This window comes from Lycorma delicatula, chromosome 6 (genome assembly GCF_047948215.1).
Source record: "Lycorma delicatula isolate Av1 chromosome 6, ASM4794821v1, whole genome shotgun sequence".
In the NCBI taxonomy this organism is placed as follows: domain Eukaryota; kingdom Metazoa; phylum Arthropoda; class Insecta; order Hemiptera; family Fulgoridae; genus Lycorma; species Lycorma delicatula.
Window position 1 is genome coordinate 80,251,544 of NC_134460.1, and position 14,531 is coordinate 80,266,074.

At 28.2% G+C, this 14,531-nt stretch overlaps 1 protein-coding gene across 1 annotated transcript in view; it reads left to right on the forward strand.

The window, feature by feature from the left end:
- LOC142325960 (apoptosis-resistant E3 ubiquitin protein ligase 1) overlaps positions 1–14,531 on the forward strand; it is a 291,698-nt gene that overhangs the window by 220,508 nt on the left and 56,659 nt on the right. The window contains exons 5-7 of the mRNA XM_075367936.1: positions 921–1,158; positions 7,630–7,799; positions 11,824–12,001. Of these exons, the coding sequence (XP_075224051.1) occupies positions 921–1,158; positions 7,630–7,799; positions 11,824–12,001 (586 nt within the window). The remainder of the gene's footprint in view (positions 1–920; positions 1,159–7,629; positions 7,800–11,823; positions 12,002–14,531) is intronic.

Consider the following 14,531-nt stretch of genomic DNA (forward strand, 5'->3'; position numbering starts at 1 on the left):
TATGTGCAGCTTTCAAGTCAACAATCAAAATGCAAAATATGATCTTTTGCAACAAACTAAATACTGACTAAAAACTAAATACTGAAAAATAGCAACCCAAGAGTATATAAATCAAACTGTAGTGACTGCATCTATCTAACTTTAAAGATAAATCAGGCAGATTAAATACACAATCACCTGCAGGTATAAAAAGCATATACAAGTACTGTATACAGTCAAGAATCAACCTATGCAAATCACTTCATAAAACAGGATTGCATATAAATATATTACCTCAACATGCTTGAACAATATTTAATCTACTAACAGACTATAATTTGACAAAAGCTACATATTAGATGATCAAACAGAACACATGTGAAATATACCGTTGAAACACATTTTCTTATTGACTTCCTAACTGCTCCAAAATTGTTAATGTTAACAACAGTATACCATTTTAAACTCCAATGGCAGCGAAGCTGAATAATAATTCAAAAGATCTTCTGGAAGCACAGTTCCATATATTTATTTCATTGTCATTATTGCTAATTTAATTGAAATAAAACAATATTTTTAATTTACTTTGCGTCAGAACATTTATGGAACTTCATTAAGCACAATATCTTTTCATCATGATTCAGTTTTAATATAAATTGCCTTTTTCAGACAATAAACAGCAGTTAACTGGTTGGAAGGAAAAGATAACTGGTTCTGAAACATACATGATTTTAAAGTAGTTTGCAACATTTCAGCATAATGGACATTCACATCAAGAGTTTATGACCAACATCAATGTTGAGTGCATTAACTTGCTGAATGTACTTATGTAATTATAAAGAAAAAATCAGACTTTTTCCAGTAATTTAGTTATATACTTTATAAACCAAACACCGTATTTTAGGACTCATTTAGATAATGATCATCATGTTGTTTTATAGTTTTACCAGAGAAATGGTCAGCCGTATCCTATCTGTGATACAGATAGTCTTAGTGTGGAGGTCAGTGAAGGTTTACGACGTGTAGCAACACTAGTTGAACTCGGTGGAAGGGAACCTACAGCCTGTAACAGAGCTGTTTGCAAGTTCACTGTGCGTCAGGCTGGTCACTATCGCATTGCTGTACTTGTAGGAAATGTTCATGTTCAAGGAAGCCCTTTCACAAAGACATTCCTTCCAGGTAATTACTTTTCCTAAGTAATTTTTTAATGTTATAAATTGATATTTGTGAAAATAAAGTGTAAAAGTGGAAGTCATACCTATATGTTATTATTTATGACCTGAGTAATTCATCATTATATCATGTAAGCAGTTAATATTAACAGTGTTTTTATATTAAAAACAGCAATCCAGTTAGAAGATTTATGATCTTTTGGGAGCAAACTTAGCTTCATGTAATAAAATGACCAAAAACTTTGACTCTTACCCCTCATTTCCAGTGCAACAAACATTAAATGAAATTGCATGGATGTGAATTATAGTTACTAATTTCTATGAGGAACTTAAAATAAAACTCAAGACTTGTACATAAGATTATTGAAATATAGATTTAAATAATTTAGAAATTATGTTTACCTAAAAATATACAAATATAATTAACTTTAAAGATATACAGTTCTTTAATTTTTTATTGTAATCTATAAAATTCTACAATACAAAATTAGTATACACAAACTATGAATTACCAATTATTCTTGTTCTATTCCTTCACTGTCTGTCAAACGAATCAGTACTAGTCAACATGCTAACTATCAAATAATCAGCACTCAACGAAATTGTTTTTATATACTTTTTTATTTTGTTACATGGATTTTTTTTAATCTCTAATATTATATTCTGTTACGTAAATATAATTTTACTGGGTGAACAAAATTGTATTGTTAACCATTATTTGATTCAGGTGTATCAGATGCAGCTCAGAAAGTTAAAAGTGCATGCAAAAAAAAACCAGAATGAAAGGTTGACTTTGACTGAAATAAGTTTGCTTAGATTTCAGAACAAATTTTTTTATCAAGTATTATATACTTTTTACTTGTAAAGTTTACTATATTTATTATTTTTAAAGTTTTATATAATAATTATTGATAAAATTTTAATTCATTAAAATAAAATTTTACTTAATTATTTGATGTAGTTAAAATAAATTATGAATAAATGTAAAGTTACAAGATATTGAAATTGATAAACAATAAATGTTTGAATTTGTATATTACATCATATGAAGGACCTATAAGGTTTAAATTTATTGCAAAAATATTCTTTTTACAAGAAAAAATTAAGATTAGAAGATATAATTATAGGATAGAAACTAAACATTAATGCTTTTTGCATGTTTTTATGTTAGAAACAGTTTTTTTGTTAATGTAATATCAGTTTTTTGGAGTAGTTATTTTTTAACATTAAACCTCAGTAATAAAAATTTACTAATAGCTATAGAGTTGTCATAATGACATCATTATTTGTTTTTTTTAATCTGTATAATCATGGAAATAAAAGTTTGTTTATAAATATAGTGTTCTATATGAACATTTATGATTAAAACAGGACTTAAGGCAAGACGACACAACAGTAAACAATAGAAAATTAAAAATACTAATACAATTTAAATACCTAGGAGAAATTATAATATACAACTTACCCACTTGGTAAGAAAGAACTAATAAAATGATAACTTTTTGCATAAAATAATATTTTTACTTATATACATATATATAATTTTTTATGCATAATTATAAATAAATTGAAGTTAAAACTGTTATGTTCATAATAGTTGATTGTCAATTAATAAAATAAATTGTTTGTTAATAAAAAATGTAACGTCATATCCATAAGATGTTTATGACTATTATGAGATATGAAATGAAATAGTACCAACCTATTAATTAATAATTGTTGTATAATTTGTTTATATAGGAAATCATTATTGAATTTGACTTGTTCGTTAATTAATTTATTATTATTCAAATATAAATGAAATTTTTCTAATATGCTAGTTTTATGATAATTGTTAGTGCATTCTAATATTTTAATAAATCTATTTATTAGGGTTATAATTATGTCCAGTTTCTAAAATGTGTGTATCCAAACTAGATCTTTCTTCGTTATTTTTAATTATGCAATTAATATGTTCTTTAATTCTTATGGAGAATGAATATTAAATTAATAACGTCAAATAATCCGTGATGATGAAGAAGTGACTCTGAAAGCACTCCGATACTTATATTAAAAATTGTTGTTAAGTGGAAATATTTTATACAAAAAATGTATTAATACCCAACAGTGCCAAATACTTAGAAAATTAAATCTAAACCATGTTCAACATAAAATGGCAATGAGATTTTTTAATTTAAAATTTAAATTGCACAAAACAATAGCAAATTTAAAATTTAATAAAAAATGTATAATTATAAAATTAATTAAAAGTAATACTAAATCAGCTAATATAGCTAAGAATAAATGTATAATAGAATGGTTAAAAAACAAAATTAAAATATCATATAACAATAAACAAAATTTGAATGTAGATTTATACACATTACACGCATTCCTAATATTTGAATTAGGTAATGTAATTTTTTTACGAACTTATTAAAATAATAGATTTTAAAATCAACAAATTAATGAATATTAAATATTAAAATGAACAATAAAATGAATAATTTAATAAATAATCATATAAAATATAACATAAAGGGATACAGCTAATCATGAACACAGATTTGGAGAAGATATAATACACACTACAAATATATCAATTTCAATAATGAAGAGATTAATATTATTAAACACGATTTAAATTTAACCTACCAACGTTAAATAAGAATAAAATTATCAAAAACACGATGTTCAACATAGAAAATAATTTATTTAAAATTGATAACAGATAATAAAAACAAATTTAGAAAAAATTTTGTTAATGCAATTGATAATATTCAAAATAATAAAAGCTTAAATATCAATAATAAACATTTCAATGAAGTATAAAATACTGATTAAAAAATAATAACATATTTATAGACAAATCAGACAAAACCAACACTCCGGTTATCATTAATAATAATAATAATAATAATATATATATATATATAGATAAAACAAACAAATTTATAGAAGACAATAAATTTATAGAAATAAAAGATCCCACTAATAAAATTAAAAAAGAAATAACATCTAATATTAAAAAAAGTAAATTCATATTCAAGGATGAATACACCAAACAATATTTTAAAACAACTAATACCAATTCTCCAATATTAAAAGCACTACCTAAAATTCATAAAGACAACATGCCCATAAGATCCTTTGTAAATTATGTTAGTACACCTACCTGTCAATTAAGTAAATTTTTATCCAATAAATTAAAGAATACATTAAAATTGAGAACAAATACAGTTTAAAGAATAATTACAAATTAAAAATATAATCAATAATATAAATAATACAACCAAATTTATAACATTAGATATAAAAGATATGTACACAAACATTGACACTAATAAAACCATAAATATAATTAATAATACTCTAATTAAATCAAAAATAAATAATAATACAATTTTTGAAATAGCAAATTTATTAGAATTATGTATGAAATATACTATTTTAAATTTAATAATAAATATTATAAACAAGAGAAGGGTCTAAGTATGGGATCTCCACTTTTTAACCGATATCTTTATGAATGAACTAGAAAACACCCTGCTATCCATTGTAATCAATAAACATCAAATTATTTTATATAAAAAGACGACATTTTAATAATATTTAATCAACAATTTAACAAAGAAGAAAACATAGCAATTGAAGAAATAAATTCCTTAAATAATAATATTAAATTCACTTTAAACAGGGAAAATAATAACAGCATTGGACTATTTGAATATAAAATTTAACAAAACTTTTATTACTAATAAAGTCGATATAGACATATATAGAAAGCCAATCAAACAGGATACTAGTATACATTTCAAATTTTTTCATCCTTCGAGTCAAAAAATGGCAACCTTTAATTCACTAATTTACAAAGCAATAAAATACTTAAAACACAATAATATAAAATAAAATAATGAAATAAATAACATTAAACATATAGATAATGGATGTGATACTAACTTAATAAATAAATTACATACCAGAATAAAAAATTAAATATACATAAAGGACAAATAAAACTAATGAATAACAAGACAATAAATGATACGCTAAAATTGAATGCAATATAAATTATAATAAATTTAATAACATATTTAAAACATTTAAATTAAAAACAGCGTATACAAATAATAAAATACATAAATAATGAGGATCCTTCTTTAACAATAAATCATGATATTAATTATAATTTAGAAAAACAAGGAGTGTATAGTCTCAATTGTGAAAACTGTGACCTAAAATATATTGGAATGAGAAATCATACATTCTCCTTAAGAAGTAAAGAACATATTAATTGTATAATTAAAAATAATAAAGAAAGATCTAATTTTGCTAAACAAATTTAGAAACTGGACCCTATAACCCTAACAAATTTATTAAAATATTTGAATATACTAACAATTACCATAAAACTAGCATATTTGAAAAATTTCATATATATTTGAGTAATAATAAATTAATGTACAAACAAGTCAAATTCAACAATGATATCCTATATACAAAAACTATACAATAATTAATATAGTTTGATACTATCTCATTTCTCATCTCATAATTGTCGTAAACATCTTATGGACGTGGCATTACATTTTTTATTAATGTACAACTTATTTTATTAATTGACAATTGACTATTATGAACGTAACAATCTTAACTTCAATTTTTTATAATTATTCATAAAAAATTATGTACATGATTGTTAAATTAATAACGTCAAATAATCCCTGATGATGGAGAAGTGGCTCCATAGTACTCAGATACTGATTTTAAAAACTGTTGGTAAGTGGAAATATTATTTTATATAATAATTATATTAATACCAAAAGTGTCAAATGCTTAGAAAATTAAATCAAAATGTTAAATGCCTAAAAACTAACTTGGTCCACATATAACAAAAAATGCCTGTCCATCAACACGAGATTAAAACATTACAAAATAGTAGTTTAGCCAGAAGTAACCTATGGAAGTGAAACCCTCTTCAAAGTCGCTCATAGAACTTAAGCGAGGTCTCTCAGATTTGATAAGATCATAAAAGCAAAGAGAAGAATAACAAAAATATGTATAAACAAGAAACATCAAAAAGAAGTGCAATGGTTGATAGTGCCAAATGAAGTGGTTTAAAGGGAGCTAGAACCCATCACAGATAACATATGTAAGAAGAGGATCTCTTTCTTTGGGCATCTCATGAGAACACCAGAAATCAGATTAACAAGAAGAATTATAGAGAGACTTTAGAATCAGAAGCAAAGGGTGGGATGAATTAAAGAAGTAAGAGAAGATATGGAAGAACTGGGAATAACTCTGGAAGAATTACAAAACAAGATGGAAAACATCAAGAAATTTAAGAAAAATTTAGATACGAAAATAAGATTTACACCAAAAACAGACAAATGATAGATACTTTATGAAAAGGATATTTACAGATGTGGAAAGAAAAGAAAGATCAAAACAAATGAAAAAGTACTGGGAAATTCAAAAGAACAAAACAGTGTGCTCTTCAAAAAAATGACCAGACACAGATTGACTAAAGTGGTTCAATGAAGCCATTCAAGTAGGAAAAAAATATTTATAGTGTTATCAAGACATACACATAAAAACAAAAACTCCAGACATTTATAAATTAAATAAATATATTTGGGAAGAAACATTTGCTCTTTATGCAAAATATAAGAATTGTATAAACAAGCTTTAAATATTGAAATATATAAACACGCTTTTAAGAATTTTAAAGGTTTATCCAAAAACAGTATTTAAAAAATTATTACAAGTCAAGATACAAAATTTAATAACAGTATAGAAGTAGGGCAACAGGCTGACAGATCCATATGCAACTCGGCCATAAAGGATTAATTTTTTAAATGTTAGTAATAATAAAATAAAATCACTTGATACCAACAAAAATCCAAAGTATAACTTGAGCTCTTTTAGTTTTTCTACCATCAGGAAATATAAAATAAAGCTTAAAAACATATTTTTGTCAGATGACAATTTTGATGAAAATGGCCTAAAATGTTGGGGAATGAACATAAATCCTTTAAATTAATTTATGATGGCATTTAAAGAAGAAGAAGGATTTTATTAGATTATAATAGAACATGTTAACAAGCAACTGATATGATAATTTTCTACTTTGACTAATGGAGAAACATACATGAAATATCTAATATCAAAATCTTCCTTCTGAATTACCATTGATTGTCCAAAATGAATCACTCTTTTTAAATTTGTTTTTTTTAAGGAAATAGGTCAGCAGCAATGGTTTCAAATTCTTATGCATTAAGATTTATTTATTTAATTTTTATATTTTAACTGTAAAGCTCTAAAGTTGTCTAGTATTATTACTTTTACTAAAGTTGTTTATTACTTTTCAGAGTTGATTATTAAAAAAATAAAAATCCAACTAAACTGAGTTATTCAGATATTCTTTTATTAGATGTGTTTATTTTAAATTATAGAATTATTTTTAATGAAATATTCAAGATTTATTACTTATTTCTAGGTCCTCCAGATCCCTTAAAAACTGCATTCATACGACATAGCTCTACAGTTGTTTGTACTGCTGAAATTCCTCACTGTCTTGCTATAGAACCTCGTGATGAGTTTAATAATTTATGTCATTTCATCGCTGGCGATGATCCTGTTGCAGGATATACTGTAGCTATTTCTCAGGTATAAAATTATTGTTTATTGCTATAAATTATACAAAGATTCATTGAGATAATTGCACCACAACATTATAAAAAAAATTAGATATTTTATTGTGAAATTCAATGAAAGGTTATGAAAGATTTTTCTGTCATACAACTTGACCAGTTTATGTACTGGTCTTGTCCAGTCTGAAGTCTACCACCAGTAATGAAACAGTGCTTTCAGTGAGTTTAGAAAGCAAAGAACATTGATATTGAAATCCAGTTCCATATTATTTTATTATGAATCTTTAAATAGGTATAAAACTTTATTATTCAGCATTACAGTACATCTATATACATAATTACTGATCATTAACAATGCTAACACTATGCTGGTTGATATTACTCTCTAAAAAGAAAAAACGTTTTTTTTTATGCTGGTCTATGTTTTTTTTTATACTGGTTTGAGTTTATGTACTGCATTTTGGTTTGGCAAGAAAGTAATTTCAGTTTTATGATTAGGAGGTAGCTTTATATTTGTTTTGAAGGACTTCTGTCAATTTTTTGATTTTTTCTTTTGCCATTTGATAGCTGTCACTTTTAGCATACTTTAGAAGCAAATTGCTGGTAATTCTGTTTGCTCCTGTTAGTTTATGGTTTATTTTAACATGGAGTACAAAAAGGAACACATTTGACATATCTTATTTTTTATTTCTGTGAAGGCAAGAAAGCTGCTGAAGCTCACAAAGAGATATGTGAAGTTTATGGTGCTGATTGCCTAACAAAATGCAGGTGTCAGAATCAGTTTAAAAAATTTTTAAATATAGAAATTTTTCTCTCGTAGATCAACATTGTGGTCACCCTACTGAAGTCAATGAAGACCAATTCAAAGCCATGATTGAATCAGACTGTCATATAGCTGTGCAAGAAATTGCAGAGAGATTAAATGTATTGCACTCAACAATTGAAAATCACATCAAATGTCTTGGACTCATTAAGAAACTCAATATTTGGGTTCACATGAATTAAAAGAGATTCACTTAACACAACGAATCAATATTTGTGATATGCATCTCAAACACAATGAGGTTGACCCTTTTTTGAAACTAATCATCACCAGTGTTGAAAAATAAATCATCTACAATAACATCAATCAAAAACAATCAGGCCCAAGCATGATGAACCGGCACTAGCCACATTGAAAGCTTCATCACATCAAAAAAAGATCACACTGTCAATTTTGTGGGATTACAAAGATGTTATGTGTTTTGAGCTGCTTCCAAGGAACCAGATCAATTCAGATGTTTACTGTCAACAACTAATGAGACTAAATAAAGCAATCAAAGAAACAGGCCAGAACTGGCAAATTGCAAAGGAATCATGTTCCACCAAAATGATTTTGTTCACACATCTTTGATAACATTTGGAAAATTATTAGAACTCATTCAGGAAGTGATGTCACATCCCCCATATAAACCTGATCTTGCACCATTAGATTACCATTTATTTCAAAGTTTGCAAAACTCTTTGAACACTAAAGGTTTTACTAATGATGATGACCTAAAATCACACTTTGTTCAGATTTTTGCTGATAGGACCAGAAGTTTATGAGCGTGGAATGATGTAGTTACCAGAAAGGTGGCAAAATGTTATTGGACAAAATGGAAAATATTTAATTGATTAAAGTTCAATCTTTCTATAAAAAAAATTGAGTTTTATTTCACATACAAAACTGAAATTACTTTCTTGCCAGCTTATATAAACAAAGTGCATCTTAATCCACCAGATTAATTTTCTAACGTTTTAATGAGCAGTAAAGCTCGGTATGGTCAGTTTAATACTGTGTACACAACACTTTTTATGAAATTAATAAAATTCTTTTTGTGTTACTAAAAATTAAGTCACGTTCATAGGATATTTCTGTTAGTTTTCTTCAATAGATCATAATCATAAAAGTTTTTATTTAAATCCAATTTGAAACTATAGTAGTGAAGGTACCACATAGTTATCTTAAATTCCTAATTTTATGGTAATATTTTTGTGTAATTTCTGTCAATGGAACCATTCTTCAATTTGTCTTTCTTTACAATTCTGCTTCATCTATCTGCATAAAATACCTCCTTTGATGATAGATATTCAGCCTAATTATCTGGCTGAAATAGAAAGATACTGAAGAGAATTAATTCTTCATTGGTTGCAGTCTATTATTTTTCCAGTAAATATACACAGTCCATCTCACAGGAAAGGTAACTGATTTTATATTTGCATAACTACTAATGCAATCTGTGAAGGGATGTATGAATTAACTAGCGTGGTATTCCAACTACCTTCCGTTTAAAATTTAACAGTGCTGGTATCACAGACTGCTCGTAATAACCAAAACTGTAATAGTATGTTTTGAACTTCAGTTGTGAAAAGAGCAATGGAGCAACGTGCAAACATTAAGTTTTGTTTTAAATTGGGTAAAAGTGCCACAGACACTTTTAAAATGGTACAAACTGTTTATGTTAGTGAATCAATTAGTCGCAAAAACGTTTTGAAGTGGTATGCAAGGTTTTGTGATAGTAGAGAGAGTATTGAAGATGATCCACATCCAGGAGCATCAACAGTTTAAGTAGAAGAAAACATTTAAAAAGTGGCTGAAATTCTTCGAAATGATCATTGTGCATCTACCAAGTTAATTGAGGAGATCACTGGAATTCTTAGAACAACTGTGCATTCTAACTGAAAATTTGGGCAAAAAGAAGATCTGTTGTCACTTTGTGCCCCACTCATTCACTGACAATTAAAAAGGTTGCAGAGTGGAACACTGCAGAGACATGAAAAGATCGGCCGCTAGGAACCCAGACTTCATGTCTTGCATCGTAACAGGTGATGAAACATGGTGTTTTCAGTATTTCAAGTGTTTTCATCGTTTTGACATGATTTCAGATATCCAGAGAGCTACAACCATGGTACTACAGCCAATTTCAAAGGTTGAGTATCGAACAATATTTCCAATGCTTCCAGTTGTATATTGGCTCACAAGGGGCCTATTTTGAATAAAAAGTCATATAAATTAAAAATAAACAACATCTTGTATTTTATTTCACATGAGTCACCTTTCCTGTGGGACAGACTGTGTATTTAGCTTAATGACATGTGTCCAGGCAGCTGCTTTTTGAGCTACACATTCTCTTTTTTTTACAGAATTAAAAGTTTGTTATCAGAGCTACAAAGTAAAGAGAAAAAATGTAAACAAGTGCGTTTTATATTGCTTGTATGTAATCTACTATTTCCCTGAAAAAGGGATGTAATTAATCTTTGCTTTAAATTATATAACACTGTCTTTCTTTGATGCACATGTAAAGCATCTGAGGTACAAGTAGCACTACTTAGAATCGCTTCTTTGAAAGTATTCATTATACGATAATTTCCTGAATGAGCAGAATAAAGTTGTTACATGTAGGCTGAACACACCTGCATATCAGTCAATTTATTAGACGTGCTGATATGCAACAATATATATTCAGTTAACTAAAAAAGACAGCACAAACCATCTTTACTCCTCATTTTTTCTGGTAAGCTTGATTTAGGATAATTGGTACACTGAAGAATGGTAGTACCATTTTAGAGAATTACTTGTATTTAATGATGATGAATCACTATAATTATTTGGTTATGGCAGCTAACATACATTATTGGGTTTATATAATTTGAGAATTAAGATGATAATAAATTAAGTTAATAATAAAATTAATTTTTTTCATTAATTTTCTGCTTAAGAGTAAAATTATTGTTGTAAATAAAACACGTGTTTTCAGTTTTGAGATAGTATTTTGTAATTCTTTCTTCACCATTGTTTTTTTTTGTTTTTTTTTTTTAGTTTTTACTCTTGGTTTGTTTTATTATTTTCAATAAAGAATTACAATAACTTTTTTTTTCAAACTACAGTTACAAAAAATATTACAAACTTCTTTGTTACATTCATTTTATTTAATTTTTCAATAGTTATAAAAAGATTAGATAGATTATTGAAACATTGTTTCCATCCAACCATAGAGGGTTATTGCTTGACACTACAGTTGGGCGGTACTGAATGTGGTCCTGAGTCTGGTGTAACAAGTAATCTGGATTATGATGAAGCTGGTCTTCGTGTTCGATTAACAGTCGCATTCCCTCGAGAAGGATGCTACCGAGTTCGTGTTGCTTATTCAGGTGTCACACTTCATAATGGGGACTTTGATTGCATCGTCTTAACTAGTAAGTATAACATTTTTTTTTCATAATTTAAAAATAAGTTAGTAATAAATGACGTAGGGACTAATTTAATTGTATGATTTGTCAGTTCTTCCTCACATTAATATGAGCTGTAGTATAATATTACAAAAATTGTATTTTATATATTTAAATTTTAATTTTCCATAACAGAAAAAGTCTAATTACACTGAAGAATTTACTTAAAAAACGTTGCTGCAAAATTATCTTTATAAATGAATAAAAATTAATTTTGCAACTTATAAGAACAACATGAAAGAATTGTAATTAAAGAAATAAATTAAAATAATGTTGCAAACAAAATGATAATGCAATAAGAATTAAAGGGTTAATTTGTCACACTTGAATTTTAATAACAACATACATTTAAACGTCATTATGAAATGCACCTAACTATGAAAACATCAAACCAGATTATTATATTATGCAATTACACAAAATAGAGAAATAATAAATTTTATCCAAACTTTGTTGAGTTCTCAATAGAACCACAAGCTTAGATTTTAAACAAATTTCCTCTACCACACAATAGACCAGTAGGAAGCTATTTGTTGTCTCTTTTGTGGTTGACATAAATCATATGCAAACCAAATGTATGTTGATGCCATAGAATTTAACAGGAAATAAAGCATATTGTTCTGCTTAGTTTTTTATTTCTTCTCCAATGGACTCTACAGCAAAGTGATGGTACCTTAGCCTTTCACCTGAAAGATTCCAGGTTCAAATCTTGATCAGAGATGGCATTTTCCGTATCCTAAAATATTTTTGTTGTTGCATATTCCCATCCACAAGCAATGTGGCAAATTAAAAAAAAAAATACTTATAATAACACAGAAACACATATAAGACCTTTCCAATATTAGTATTATCAACAAAATCTTGTTACAAATTATGTAAATACATAACAGGTACATCCCATCTAGTCCAAAGAGATAACATTTCAAATGACTACAAGTGAAAATAAGTTATATCAACCAAAATAAAATACTAAATTATTTTTAAAAAAAGGAAATCTTAAGAGCTGTTTCTATTATTTATTTATTACAAATGCTCTAATTTTCATATGAGTCAGTAATTTCCATGCTCACCAATAGATCTTTTCCAACAGACATTGCTTTACAAGTTTTAAAATAATCATATTCATTCATACATGCTCCCAGTTCATACAGTGACACACCCAGATGTAGAATATATATTTATTCAGTTCTGTTATATTAAGTAACAAAATATAACTGTAACCAATTTATCAAACATTAAATGATAATAATGTCATTATTTTTAATATTAGATGACTCGTAGTTATTAGTAAATTAAGTGTAACTTCGGATCGATGGTGCCATTCATTTGCAGTCCTAACTAGACTTATGTACTACACGAGACTCACTTCTAACATTGACTTTTGGTGTGTCCCTTTCACTTTCGATTACTGTAAGGGGGCTTTCAGTATCCCAAATGTGCATGCGTATTCCACTGACTATATACTTGAGAGTATACAGAGTAAATCTTGGAGGTATTTCCTGTCAAGTTCAGTTTCGTGAACAGAAAATAGTCTGCTGGAGCCAAGTCGAATGAATAGGGCGCGTGGGATAAGACAGTGATTTAATTTGCGACGTGATAACGTGTTAAAACTGTTGCCATGTGTGCCGGGGCATTGTCGTGCAAAAGAGTCCAGCTCCCCCAACCCCGATACTCGGGCCGGATTCGACGAATGCGATGCATCAGGCGTTTCATTACTTCCAAATAGAATTTAGAATTCACGATTTGACCAGTTGGAACAAATTCATGATGATTCAGGTCCTTTCAGTCGAAGAATGCGCTCAACATCGTTTTCACTCTTGATTTTTGCTGCCTGACTTTCGCCGGTCTTTGTGCTCCAAGACTCAACCAAGCAGCGGATTGACGCTTCGTTTTCGGATCATACACGAAACACCAGCTTTCATCCCCAGTTACAATCGTTTGCAAAAAATTCGGGTCGGTATCGGCTGTTTCAACACTCTTGAGCGCAAGAAAGATGCAGCTGTTTTTGTTCTTCGGTCAAGAAGAACGGAATGAAACGAGAGCACACCTTTCGGCGGTTCATTTTTTCTGTTAGAATTGTACGTACCGCGTCTTTACCAATGTTTAACTCTTCTGCTATGGCTCGAAGGGTAAGATGAGGTTGTTCGAGCAGGAGCACTTTCGCAACGTTTTCGTCGTGAACAGGTGTTGACGGGCTCCCGTTTTGTTCGTCGTCATCCAACGACTCTCTGCCGTCTTTAAACTGCTTCCACCACGTGGATGTTGTAGTACGAGATGCGGCTTCATCACCGAATGCTTGCTGTATCATAGAATAAGTTCCAACGAAGAATTTTTGAAGTCGAACACAAAATTTTATCACGCTTCTCTGTCGCGAGCTCGCACAAGGTCACATGAACACGCGGCCGAATATAACTCGACACTGGAGTGACGAAACATGATGAAATTTTGTACACACATTCGCCCGACATCCTATTATATAGTTCCTTGGTTGTCCGAG